The 14,294-nt window shown below is 42.6% G+C and overlaps 1 protein-coding gene across 1 annotated transcript in view; it reads left to right on the top strand.

Annotated features, from left to right (window-relative positions):
- Nucleotides 1-14,287, top strand: part of Soga3 (SOGA family member 3) — a 51,701-nt gene extending 37,414 nt beyond the window's left edge. Inside the window, exons 4-6 of the mRNA XM_059272612.1 lie at nucleotides 4,383-4,454; nucleotides 11,432-12,607; nucleotides 14,167-14,287. Coding sequence (XP_059128595.1) covers nucleotides 4,383-4,454; nucleotides 11,432-12,607; nucleotides 14,167-14,277 — 1,359 coding nt within the window. The 3' untranslated portion in view covers nucleotides 14,278-14,287. The remainder of the gene's footprint in view (nucleotides 1-4,382; nucleotides 4,455-11,431; nucleotides 12,608-14,166) is intronic.
- Nucleotides 14,288-14,294: the final 7 nt, after the last annotated feature.

Raw genomic sequence — 14,294 nt, 5'->3', positions numbered from 1 at the left:
ATATATTTTTAATTAATGATCCTTTAGTATCAAAATAAACTTTATAAATACAGCCCACAGAAAGACTGGGAACCTCATTTTCCTGATCCTTTTTCAGTGTGCTTTGACAAAATATCAGAGGTTTTTTATATGACTCAGTTTCTCCAAATAGCTAAAAAAGACGAGATTAGACATATACCTGTTAGTCAGTTTCTCTTAGCCTAAATAGACCATTATAACCTTAAAAATGTATAAACTTTAATCATCAAAATGTTGTTCTTAAGCTCTATTTTTAAAATTAGATAGATAGATATAGATAGATAGATAGATAGATAGATAGATAGATAGATAGATAGATAGATAGAGATAGAGATATGCCCTGCATATATACCTATATGCCAGCAGAGAGCATCAGATCCTATTATAGATGGTTGCGGGCCACCATGTGGTTGCTGGGAATTGAACTCAGGACCTCTAGAAGAGCAGTCAGTGCTCTTAGCCACTGAGCCATCTTTCCAGCCCCAAGCCCTATTTTTCAAAAACCTTGTTCATGGTTTGTACTCCTCTGTTATTTTTTACTCTCAGTACAAAAGTCCTAATCCAAAATATCTTGGAGGACTGTTGTTGCCTTCTTAATCCAGGAAAAATAAAATAAGACAAACTGTCCTGGAGGTCTAGTGTTGCCCCCTTAGTCTAATAAAAAGGAGATACAATGATGAGCAGTGGACTCAGTAGGACTAGGAGTTTTATGGGTGCCACCATAATTGGTTTATACCACGAGGTCAAATGAAGCAAGATAGTGGTGAGGTCACACAGCACACCTTCTTTGTAACCTTAGTAAAGACAATGGCCAACTCAAATGGATGCTTTCTCTCATGAGGTCACCAGTTAAGATGGCGGTCAACCTCATGGTTGCTTCCATCCTGCTGAGGTCATTAGTTAAGGTGGCAGCAAGTCACATGACTTCTATTTACTCACAGTTGAACCCAGCTCCCTGATAAGGTGCTCCCATCAAGCACATCCTCACCTTTTTTTTTCTTCAATAACATCTATTTTCCTAAGCAAGAGTTGAATCCAAGTTATGTATATGGTATGCTGTAGCAAATTAAGATTACTTACACATAGACTTTTAACTATTAACTCCTTTTTGTGACAGATGTTAAGCTGCCCTTTCCTCCTGCTTGGAATTTTACAGGCTTTGAGACCACATGCCCAATGCTTTTCTAGATCCTGGGATAAAGTTTTCATTTCAGCAAAAGCTTCAAAGATATCTATAACCATAAACATTTTAGTAAACAAAACCAAGGAGAGGGGTTAGTATTCAGAGAACTAAAAGAACATATCCAGGGCTTGGAGGGACAGAAACAAAGGCAGGCTGAAGGCAGGAGTCCTACCCTCTCTCAGTTAGGAACTGTAAAGATACAAGTTTAAAGGCCCGGCAGAGGGCACCCTGCATTCCGGTGTGGGCAGAGTTGCAAACCAGGGCTGTCAGAGATTAACGTGAACTGGGAGTTTTACGGGTGAGGGGCCTCGGACCACTCTTACCATTTTGTTTTATGGAGTCATCTTAAATTAGTTTAGAAATTAAGATCAAAAGTTCCAAATTCTGGGCAGCGACAGTGATCGTCCAGCATATACTGAAGCCAGATTTGCATCGAAAGGCCAAAGAGAATTTCTGGTTTCAATTCTTGTAATTGCAGCTCCTTTTAGCCAGCAAACGGGCCAGGAGTGTCTTTTAGAGCAGATAATTTGAACCCTACAGTGGGTATAGGACGATGGTAAAAGCAGAGGTCAATATCCTGCTGTTCAGCATATTCCCCATGTTTTATATTGACCAAATGTGCCTGAAAAGTAGGTTGGGTGTCCCCCCAGATCCTATGATTCCTGGTTTAAGAAACTGCACTGAAAGGTTTCAGGGTGTTCCACTGGTGGAGTGGCAGGCCAGTGGAAAATTTCTGAGAGTCTCTGCCAGATTTTCACACAGCTAATGGAAAGTCCCCAGTGCCTTTGGCTGAGCAAATCAAGTCTAGACAGAGGCAGGCTCCCATGAACCCCCAGACCTAACCAGAGCACCTCTGAGTTTGATCCTATGAGTTACTTTTTTCTGGCATTTTGGGGTAGGTTGCATGCATGTTCTCGTGGAATGGTGCTTAGCCTCCCAGCTAGAAGGTCAGACTGTGTCCAGGAAAGAGAGAGGAGAGAAGGGCGGAGATGGAGAGTGAAAAGAAATGGTTGCCTGAGAGGAACAGGTGGCCTTCCCAGGCTTTCTCCGGCCTAGGGTTGGCAAACCTAGGAGAGCCAGGGAGATTTGTCCATTGGAGGATGTGAACAGCTAGTGGCCTCTGACTTCTCATCCAGGGTTTTGGCATCGTAAGTTAGATCTCTGAGGTGGCTTAAAAGAGATGGAAGGCATAGAAAGGGCAGTATCTGACTTTAGACAGGTAGGACTGTTTTCACTGGCAGATAAGGCAAAGGAGCTTAATTTCACCCCCATGGGTGGTTAAGAATTCCTGAGGAAAAAGAGATAACTATAATCCTTTGAAGGAACAGGAAGGTCTACAGCATGTTTCCTACAGTAGCCTTCCCCTTCCAGAGTTGCGTTGGCTAGCTGCAAGGGAAGCTGGGAGTTGTAGTCTTTTAGGAGTAAACTATCATCACATAACCTAATGTAGGGCTCCAGAACACTGGTTCTCAACCTGTGGGTCGCGACCCTCATAGGGTCGTATGTCAGGTATTTGCATTATGATTCACAAGAGTAGCAAATTTAGAGTTACTCAGTTGCAACGAAATAATTTTCTGGTTTGAGGGGTCACCACAATGTGATCAATTGTATTAAATGGTGACAGCATTAGGATGGTTGAGAACCACTGCTCTAAAGAATTACAGGTGAATATCAACCTGCACTACCGGTTGACCTGTGTAGTTGGAATCTCATCCTGAATAAAAATCTCATCCTGAATAAAAATCTCATCCTGAATAAAAACAGTTACAGCTGCCAGGCACTGTTGGCGCACGCCTTTAATCCCAGCACTCAGGAAGCAGAGCCAGGCGGATTTTTGTGAGTCTGAGGCCAGCCTGGTCTACAGAGTGAGATCATCCAGGAAAGGCACAAAGCTACACAGCGAAACCCTGTCTCAAAAAACTAAAAAAACAACAAAAAAAAAAAAAAAAAAAAAAAAAAAAAAAAAAAAAAAAAAAAAAAAAAAACCAGTTACAGCCATACATTTCCCCACCATCTGTGCAGACGCCTTCTTTTAACCCCGGATAGTATATGAGAAGTTGACATATGAAGGATTTAATTTTCAGCTCTTTGTATTCACACGAGGCTTCCTGTTTTGAGTTGTTTCTATTGTATAGCTGTATTCCTATTCTTCTCATTGGCTTTAAACCTTTGTATTTTTATGTTTACTCGTTTGTTCAGCGAATATTTTCTACCCTCTGCCAAGTGGCAGGCATTTTTGTCACGGAGGTGATGCTGCACTAAGAAAAATATCCTTGCTTCCTAGAGCCCAAAACACTGCATTTCCTACCATGCACTGTAATTACTGCCTTCCTCCCTCCCTTATCTAATTTCAGCCTCTGGTGGTACGTGTGGTATCTAGTTGCACTTTGATTCTGTAGCTCAATACCTAGTGGCATAGGATAGATAATCACACATGGGTAGTTAGTACTTACATGGTTCATTCTGATTATATTAGAGTGAGAAATGGAAGTGAGCGTCAGTGATTATAGAGTGCTGGTCCATGGCACGTGCACTTGTTAATATTCTGTGAGTTAGTGTTTGCTTGAATTTTAATTCTGATCAGCTCATCAAATATGGGAGACTTTAAATAATGATCCCAACTCCAAGCTTTCTTGGAAAAGCCCACATTCCTGAGGCTCTCAGGCCACCTACTCCTTGAGACGAAGAACTCTTCTCATCTCACTTCCCACTTTCCACTTCCCATTGCATCACACGGGCTATTTGTTTGAAGGGGTGTGGGGTGAGAGGACGAAGTTCTGTAAATTCTACATGAGTCCACTGAAGATGTCTTGGTGAGCTTGTCGCAACCTAACCAACAATGGAAACAACTTAGTCTCGTCTTCTCTTTTCTCTTAGTAATAAAGAATGCTAACAGGCCCTTGCCTGCATGTGAGCTCTCTAGCATGATGAGCCACGGATCTGTATTTTGTCTGAGTTGGTTTTCTACCTTTCACAGTAAATGGCTATTTACCAGCTACATTCTACTGTGATTTACATCTCTGTTTCCAGGAAAATTAAATCCGTCTGTCTCAGGAATTCTACCTTCCTTAGGAACTCTTTTTATTTGTCTCGGTTTCATCATATGGGATGAGAACACTTAGAAACAACTGAGTTAAAAGCTATTAGTTTGCCAAATAATCATGTTCTTGTTTTGTTTCAGCTATCCTTAAAAAGAAGAGGAAGTAAAGATTTGCCAAAATCCGAAAAAAAGGCTCAACAGACGCCCACAGAGGTATGTCAAAATAAAAATTTAAAGCACATATCAAGCGCCTCCAAATGGACATATTAATAAGCTACATTTATAAATAGACCTAATGGCTCGATAGGCTTATGTGAAACATATCAACTATGCACATCAACTATGTAGCTGTAGACACAGGTGGTAACATGTGTTTGGAGTAGTTGCTTAGAAGGCTAGCACCAACTAATATCATATGAACTTTACATGGCAAGCCCATGGCAACATGTCATTGGTGGGTTCTGCATTGCTTTGTTTGAAAACTGTACCAGAGTGCTAATTTCATTCGTTCATGATTAATGAAGTCAGTGGAATGACGGTCCCTATAGCATGTGCAGAATAAAGAATGCTGTGAGAAAAGATAATAGAAGGATCAGAGAAGCTGCTGCTGCTGCTGCTGCTGCTGCTGATGATGATGATGTCATTCTTGGTACCATCGACAAGGGAGACAAAAAGAAAGAGAGAAAGCATGAAAAATAAAGCTTAAAAAAATAAACGTAACATGGTCTGAAGACCGTTGGAACCAGAGAATAATGGATGAAAGATAAACTAGCATTGATGCAGTCTCCAGGCCTTGATCAGATTCATTTTCTCTGCCAGTTAAACAATTAAAGGGCAGGGAAAATCTAGAGTGTGGCAGGTGGCCGTGGAGAAGTCTCAGTCACCACAAACGGAATCAGCAGCTGAAGCAAGATATTTATTGGAGGATTGGGGGAAACGCACACGTGCAGCAGAGAAAGACCCTCTGCAAAGCAGAGGGGGCACTTGGAAAGCTGAAAAATCCAGTTTCTTCTTGGGGCCTGAAGTTTTAAAGTCCATGAAGAAATTTTCTCCCTTGACTTTAGGTTGTGGATTAGCCCACAGCTGTTGGGTAATATGTCCTGATCTGGCTGTGATCGTATTGAGCCAGTCCATCAGTATGGGGCCTGCTGTTGGGATACAAAAGCCAACTAGGCCTTTGTTTTAAGCTTTCAGACTTTTGTCTCATGTCAGGAGGGTGAGGAAGAAGCCAGCCATCTTGAAAATTTGCCAACTTTATTTCTTAGCACCCCCCCCCCCCCCCCCCGCAACCCCTGCATCCAGTCTGTCTGCCAGGAGGTCCATCTAACGCCTAGAATATTAGTATCACATAAAGTCTCTCATACGTGGAACACTGATTTAATTGCATAATCATGTGACATGAAAGCAAAAGGCAAAGTTTTTGGGGAGGAAGGGGGCCAGTGAGCAGGAGAAATGGAGAGAAGAGGCAATTATGGGGATCAACTATGATCAAAGTACAATGATATATATGTATGGAAATGTCATAATGAAACTCATTATTTTGTACCCTAACTAAAAAACAATTTTAAAACATTAGAAATACATTATAGTAAAAACTGGCTCTTAGACTAGGGTGGGCTAATGTGTGTGTCAGGTTTTAAAATAGAAAAGCAAATAAATATTTGAGACAGAAGTGGCATTGTGACTCTCCCAAACACTTAGCCAAATACTAACTTTAAGCGTCCAAGTTGGAATGTAGAGTACAAGTATATACATTTTAATAATTACTATTAAAAGCTTTCTCTTTAGGTAGCTTTAAGCAACATGATGATGCTTTCATTGTCAAAATTTGATACATTATCTACAGCCTTTCCTTAAAGCATAGCATTTTAAATATATGTTTCTCCTTTTGCTGTCTCTTTCCACCCTGTTTTTGGCTGGTTTTCTTCCTGATACTTACAAGAGAGCATTGCTAGAATCTCAGAGGCTCATTCTAAGATAGTAAAACCCTTTTCTCTGTCCATAAGTTCTGTCTCTGCCTGGACTTCAGCCACCTCACTCCAAATGCTCTGTGGTGGACCATTTCACATGCTGCCGGGAACACTCTTCCTTCCTGTTGTCAGCGATTAGAAGATGCCATGTGCTTCCCATCCTAAGATCACGAGTCAGCCTTAGCCAGTAAATCATGAGTCAGCCTTAGCCAGTAATTTATTGTTCAAACCTTGCTTTTTATATATTACACTTATTACGCTAAAGTGGACTCATTTTCTCAGCAACCCCCACCCTTTTTCCTGGTTACATAGACTCCTCCTTCAGGAGCATGTGCGAATCTTCCCACAGTAGACACCATAGCTTCCATTAGTTTCTCAGGACAACCTAATACCTTACAAAAAACAAGATGCCCCACACTCCACTAACTTTTGATTTCTCGGTATTAATTCCCTGGAAGGTATGTAGGTGTAGTGCCGTGGTATTGCAGATACTGCTATCATTTCTAACACATTGATTTTCAGACTATAATGTATCTCATTTTTAAAGTCCATCTTAGAAAGTTGATGAGGGGGGAACTGCCAGCTAAAAAATTATTCCATTTTTATAAAATTATAAAATGATTTGGTTGTTCAGATAGGTTGAAGACTATTGATCCACATACTTATGTTACTGTAAGCATCCCATTTTTGTATCATAATTCTTATTATGAATTGATTTGTCCTATTTAGGGCATTTTTTTTGTAAACAGGGACCATCCTATTCCACTTTGAATTATCTGTTTGTAGTGTCTAACACTTGGCATGCTCAGCACAGACTTTCTAATAATATCATATTGTTTTATTTTATATGTTGATTAGAAAATGTCAGGATACTTTTTATTTGAATCTACAGTCATGGCAATGTTATCTGGCCTAACCTACTACAATCTGTATAAATTTTACATATCATTTTGTGAATCTACTTTATGGTCTTTGATCTATTCCTTGTACCTTCCCCCCAGCAGCTCTATTCAAAATGAGAAATAATATTAAGTGGAAATTGAGAGCAGTCACCTTCAAGTCAGGTTACCTATCTTGAAACCGTTGTTACATGCTGTCTACATGACCTTTGATAAGCTACTCATTCATCCTGGGACTCTGCTTTCGTTTGTGTGTGTGTGTGTGTGTGTGTGTGTGTGTGTGTGTGTGTGTGTGTATTAGCTTCCAATATTAGCCTTTCAGATCAAAGCCAGGCTCACTTGCATCTTGATGGCCATTGATTGTCTTTATATTTCCTTCCTCATACATCGTTTTTTATCTTCCTATGAGTGAGTCTTTGACATGGGCAGAAATCACAACTTGTTTCCCGCCTCAAAGAATTTTGAGTTTTCTTGCCTTTTTTTTTTTTTTTTAATACAGAAAAGTGGAGCGTATGTTTTACCACTCAATTACTTTGGACAGAACAAATTCCTGTGGACCATTTTTTTTTCAATAATTATGTATGGTGTTTTTATGTTCAGTTTTAAATGCAGCCTGCAAGTAGGTTATAAGATAAAGAGACAGAAAGCACATTGGCATGCAGAGTTCTTAAACTCTCAGAGTTGCGTAAGCTAGCACACTTTGTATCTTGAAAAGACTTAGCTTCTAATAAGTAAATGAATTTCTGTGTCCACCTCCCCTTACTGCATGTTAAGACTAAGTCTTAACATGACTTAGTCACATGTAGGAAATTTCCAAGTCTTAAATATGTTTTTATTCCTTTGGGTAAGAGAGCTGATGTGCATACAAATCAGACATGTTTCTATCTTTGGTTTGCTCGACATAGCACAGTGCAGAATTGTTCTGCTCCACTCTGTGTTTTGTATCACACCCACTGTTGTGCTAATTAGATTAAAACCACACCATATGTCAATTAGAAGAAAGGTTTTTCTGTAATAGAAAATGAAGTTTCTGCCATATAGGTGACTCTACCCAGCTACCAAGTCTCATCTTGGTAGCTTTCCAATAAAACTTAGTGTACGTGAAATCACATTTGATATTGACTAGTCAGATATCCTCTCCGATTGTTGACCTACTGTGTAATAAGTCTTTCTCTGTCCCACCAGCTCCCAAATAATGACATTGAGACTTCTTATTAATTATGAAAGCTCAGTCTATAGCTTAGGCTGGTTCCTAATTAGCTCTTATAACGTAAATTAACCCATTTCTGTTAATCTATATTCTGCCACATGGCTCATGGATGTTACCTCTCCTCTTGCATGTCCTGCTTGCTCTGTGTCTCCTGGCGCCTCTGCCTTTCTTCTTCCCAGAGTCCTCTCTGTCCTTGGAAGCCCTACCTATACCCCCTCCCTAGCTATTGACCGTTTAGCTCTTTATTGCACCAATCACAGCAATACATCTTCACACATTGTACAAATATCCCACACTACTACATGACCTGCCAAACCTTTGAGCATTTCTTACCCTTGTGCCTTTCTTTTCTTCTCTTGTTTGGTTGCCTTCATGACTGCTGTAATAGTTTCAATCATCACATCAAGTCATCTTGTTCTGACATCCTTCGGTCAAATACAAGATTTCTCTAGGTTTCAGAGCATAAATTTTCATGATCTCAGCCCTGAGATTCCACATGTCTACTGGTAGATGTTTATATAGTCTCCATTCAACACTGTCCCATAAAGACAGCATTATAAATACCGAAATCCACATTCATCACCAGGAATTTGTTTCTCTTTGTTCTTTCTGTTCCTGAAGTCATCAGTAGTATCTACCAAGACCCTAAAGTTCAGAACTTCAGGGTTATTTTTTCATCTTCGGCTGCTGTGGTCTTAAACACTGTAAGGTGTCCTTGATCTCAAGAGCCTCCTGCAAGGCTGCTTCTCTCTCTTCTTCTGGAATGGACTCTCGCACGGAAACTTTCTGTGATGTATCCTTTTAGCCTCCACTCTGTGCATTACTGAAAGCTGTTTCACCTCAGCTCTCTGTGTTCTTCTCTGTGCTCATACATGGCTTCTCAGGGAAAACAGAGGGCAGCACATCCTAGTTCTTCAACTTTACCCCACTGTGCATTACGGAAAGCTGTTTCACCTTGGCTCACTGTGCTCATCCATGGCTTCTCAAGGAAAACAGACAGCAGCACGTCCTAGTTCTTCAACTTTACCTTCTTGTGCATTACAGAAAGCTGTTTCACCTTAGCTCACTGTGCTCTTCTCTGGGCTCACACAGGCTTCTCAAGGAAAACAGAGGGCAGCACATCCTAGTTCTTCAACTTTATCCCACTGCCCTAGTTTCCTTATTTGAGCTTCTGTTCTAGAAACAGCTCAAATGATAAGACTTCTGCAATCAGCATGAATATAGATTCTGCTCTGTCACCTACTAACCTGTGCTCTGCCATGATAAGCCTTCTCATCTGTAAAGAGGTAAAGTTCCAGCTGCTCTGATGGCTGGAGTGAGGCCATAAAGGTAGAAGGAGTGTGGCGTTCAGCCTCTGCCCCACTTAGCAGCTCTCCAGCCCTTCATTCTCTCCTTAGTAGTTAATAGGGCAAAAGCTCTGTCCCTTTTCATCATTGTTTCCAGAACCTCTCTAGCAGAAGCCTCTCTAGGTCTTCATCAGACTGCATCTCAAACTTCAGTGACCCAGAAGGCCGAGTAAACAAGGGATGCTTATTTCAATTTTTAAAAGAAGGATAAGGGATGTGGCTTGTTGGCAGAATGCTTGCATAGCGTTGCCAAGCGCTGGGCTCCATCTTATGCTGCAAAAACTATCATCTCTATCTATCTATCTATCTATCTATCTATCTATCTATCTATCTATCTATCTTATCTATCTATCTATCTATCTATCTATCTATCTATCTATCTATCTATCATCTGCCTAGCTACATCTCTGTTCATTTAAATAAGGAAACCAAAGTGAATTTTGAGAAATGATCTTTGGGAAAATATTCTTGAACATTGTATTAGTTACCATTTTATTGCTGTGATAAGTCATGACCAAGGCAACTTATACAAGAAAGCATTTAATTGAGCTTTCAGTTTTAGAAGGCTGGAGATTATGATGGCGGGGCAAAGGCATGACATCAGAAACAGCTGTGAGCTCACATCTTTCTTAATCCACAAACAGAAGACAGAGAGGGTACACTGGCAATGCCCTGAGACTTTTGAAACCCCAAAGCTCTTGGTGACACAGCTCTTCTAAGAAGGCTCTACCTCTTAATCCTTCCCAAATAGTTCTACCCTTAGTGACCAAGGATTCAGACTTGTGAGCCTATGGGCCCATTCTTCAAACCACTACAGCCATAATAAGAACTTGTATGAAAGCTCTTAAAAGAGATTTCTATTTCTTTGTTAGCACTTCAATTTAGTTGATGATTAGGCTTCCAAGACCTGAGTATGGATGTGTGAGAGGATCTTCACCAGGTCTATCTACTCCATTGTTTTTTCAACAGGCAGAGTCAACTCTACCCATTTGAGCAGATGGCAGTGCATCTTATTTCAGAAACCACACAGAGTACCTGCCAGTTTCACCTTGCATGGATCATTCTAGTGTGAGGCTTTCCGTTCTTTATGGACTTTGAAACAACTGTCCTTCAAATAACGGTAGATGGAAGATGGTTCCCTCACAAGGCTCAGGAGCCATAGCTTCAGAGAGAAGTGAAGTCATATATCACTCTTCTTCTCTCCCACTGTGTAGCCTTGAATAAGTCACCCAACACCTTTAGCCCAGGGAGTATATAAACAAGGAATGTATAGTTGATTCCTAATTATACATTCATTCTGACTTTTAAATCAAGTAATGTTTTCTTTTGGCAAAGAGCTGAAGAGCATCTGGTTCACACTCATGCTCAATAAATGGCGGTGAGTGAGTGCAAAGTGACTACATGTTCCTCGGGGCCAACAGGGTTTATATTTAGGGCAGTTTGGGGGAGTCCAAAATAAAAAAGAACATTGGCGAGAGAACCATGAAATGGCTGACAGCAGTAGGCACATATAATGATCCCTGAATAGTGGTGACCAAAATTCCCCCTTTTCCTATCCTCTTTTCTTTCCAGAACACACACACTACCTTAATTTTCAGTTGGGCAAAGAATGTAAGTGATGTGGAGAAAACACACAGCTCTCTTTGTGACATTAGGTAGTAATTACAAGGAAAAGGAAGTTATTTTTGCAGATGTCCTTTCTCGGTTTTCTCTATTTGCATAGAAATGACCTCCTGTCCTTTCCCCCCACTTTCCCCCTAATGAGGAGGACAATGAGGATTTGAAGTGCCAGCTGCAGTTCGTTAAGGAAGAAGCTGCCCTGATGAGAAAGAAAATGGCCAAGATTGATAAAGAAAAGGACAGATTTGAGCATGAACTCCAGAAGTACAGATCCTTCTATGGGGATCTGGACAGCCCTCTACCCAAAGGAGAAGCTGGGGGACCTCCCAGCACCAGGGAGGCGGAGCTCAAGCTGCGGCTGCGGCTGGTGGAGGAAGAGGCCAACATCCTGGGCAGGAAAATAGTGGAACTCGAGGTAGAGAACCGAGGCCTGAAGGCGGAACTGGACGACCTGCGGGGCGATGACTTCAACGGTTCGGCCAACCCCCTCATGAGGGAGCAGAGCGAGTCCTTGTCTGAGCTGAGGCAGCACCTGCAGCTGGTGGAGGACGAGACCGAACTGCTGCGGAGGAACGTGGCCGACCTGGAGGAGCAGAACAAACGCATCACCGCGGAGCTCAACAAATACAAGTACAAGTCCAGCGGCCACGACAGCTCCAGGCACCACGACAGCGCCAAGACCGAGGCCCTGCAGGAGGAGCTGAAGGCGGCGCGCCTGCAGATCAACGAGCTGAGCGGCAAGGTCATGCAGCTGCAGTACGAGAACCGCGTGCTCATGTCCAACATGCAGCGCTACGACCTGGCCTCACACCTGGGGATCCGCGGCAGCCCCCGCGACAGCGACGCCGAGAGCGACGCGGGCAAGAAGGAGAGCGACGACGACTCCCGGCCTCCCCATCGCAAGCGCGAAGGGCCGATTGGCGGCGAGAGCGACTCGGAGGAGGTGCGGAACATCCGCTCCCTCACGCCCACCCGCTCCTTCTACCCGGCACCGGGACCCTGGCCCAAGAGCTTCTCCGATCGACAGCAGATGAAGGACATCCGCTCCGAGGCCGAGCGCCTGGGAAAGACCATCGATCGGCTCATCGCGGACACGAGCACCATCATCACCGAGGCGCGCATCTACGTGGCCAACGGGGACCTGTTCGGACTGATGGACGAGGAGGACGACGGCAGCCGCATCCGGGAGCACGAGCTGCTCTACCGCATCAACGCGCAGATGAAGGCCTTCCGCAAGGAGCTGCAGACCTTCATCGACCGCCTGGAGGTGCCCAAGTCTGCGGATGACCGCGGCGCCGAGGAGCCCATATCCGTGAGTCAGGTACAGTTCTGCCTTTTGCGAGCCATGGCGATGGCGAGGCTGGCCCATGGAGCTGCGGTCCCTCGTGGGGCGTCTCCGACCCCGACTTCCACATCCTACCTTAGGGAAGTTCCATCTCATAGCCTTGCGGGGCTTAAAAGCCCCGAAGGCGCTTGTGTTTTCACACTGTGTTCCACCAGGCGGAGGTTCCCGAAACCCGACAGGTCATTAACAATTATTCCTTCCTGTTCTGCAGAAGGGGAAATTCAACACTGACACAGTAAGGTTTTGTGGAATGACTGATGGATTTTTAAATGCACATTATCATTTTTAAAAGGTCAACTTTTTTTTTTTCAGTATTTCCCTAACAGATTGGCTGTCATGAAAGTCCTCAATAGAAACCCTCAAGTGTTTATTTGAGGTTTGTGAGCAAGGTTCAAATTGAGTTTTAAGATGATAAAAATAACCAAGTAAACCTGGGGAAGCGATGCACACCTTAATTCCCAGGACTTGGGAAAAGTAGAAGCAGATGGGTCTCTGTGATTATAGGCCCCCAGGGATGCATAGTGAGACCCTGTCTAAAGAATGTTTTTTCTTCCTTAATTAAACAAGATTAACCAATCCTTCTGATGAATGTTCAAACTGGTAGTAAGGAGACATGATCTTGTGCCCAGAGCCCTATGGGTGAGACACATACAAGCTGCCCCTTTAGCTAAATTGAGGTAACACGGTGGTTATTTCTGGTTAGAACACCGTCAGTTCAGTAGTGGAGATCCAGAGTGAGAAGTCTGTAGCATAGCTTTAAGGCGATACTAATTCAAAGAAATAATAATAAGTATTCCAGCACAGGGGAAAGCAGCATTTCCCTCCTGACTTGTAGAGGCATACCGGATGAATGGGACTCAGCAGCTTTGGCCAGGTATGGTGGCCACTGAAAGATCACTGCATTTTGCCCACGTTAACCACATAAAAGATCTTTATGGAACCAAGCAGGCAGTACTGTCCCTCGCAGCAGCCCGTTGTCCTGTATCCATCGGAGAACCCACCGAAGTACAACAGCATGCATGGCTTTGAACACACTGGAGACACCGATCTTTAAAACCCCAGTTTATGCGCAGAAGCATGACATCAGATTACTTGCCTGTTGACCTCGGCTAGAGAACTTGCAGCCCCATCGCTTATCTTGCATGTTGCCATGCTTTGCTGTGGGGGCAGGGGTGGTGGGGTGGGATGGATTCTGATGGAACTCAATGGCTTTCACAAGGTTAAATGTTACTCTTTCCTGTTTAGTATGGTTTGGTACTAGTTTTTGGTTTTCATTTTGCAGGTTTTTTGAATACCAAGCATGTGGTGTTTTCGTCTATACTCTTGGGGGAATAGTTATTTATTTATTTATCAGAGTGAGAGAAAAATGCTGTTGATAATAAAAGATTTTAAGAATTTGCAAATATAGGCCTAACTGGGGAGAGATATTATTATTATTTTAGGTTGAGTCGGTGCTTTGATAAGTTGATATGAATATAAGCTTTAAAACGACTACTAATTAGCTCTTCTCCCTGTCTCCACATTTGCCTTCCCAGATGTTCCAGCCCATCATTTTACTTATTCTCATCCTTGTATTATTTTCGTCACTTTCTTACACAACAATATTTAAACTTGTCTTCCTTTTCACACTGTTTTTTGTACTGTAAGCCCCTTCATCGTTTAC

This window comes from Peromyscus eremicus, chromosome 8b (genome assembly GCF_949786415.1).
Source record: "Peromyscus eremicus chromosome 8b, PerEre_H2_v1, whole genome shotgun sequence".
Classification (NCBI taxonomy): Eukaryota; Metazoa; Chordata; class Mammalia; order Rodentia; family Cricetidae; genus Peromyscus; species Peromyscus eremicus.
Note: the sequence above shows the minus strand (reverse complement) of the source record. Positions and strands in the feature narration are given on the sequence as shown.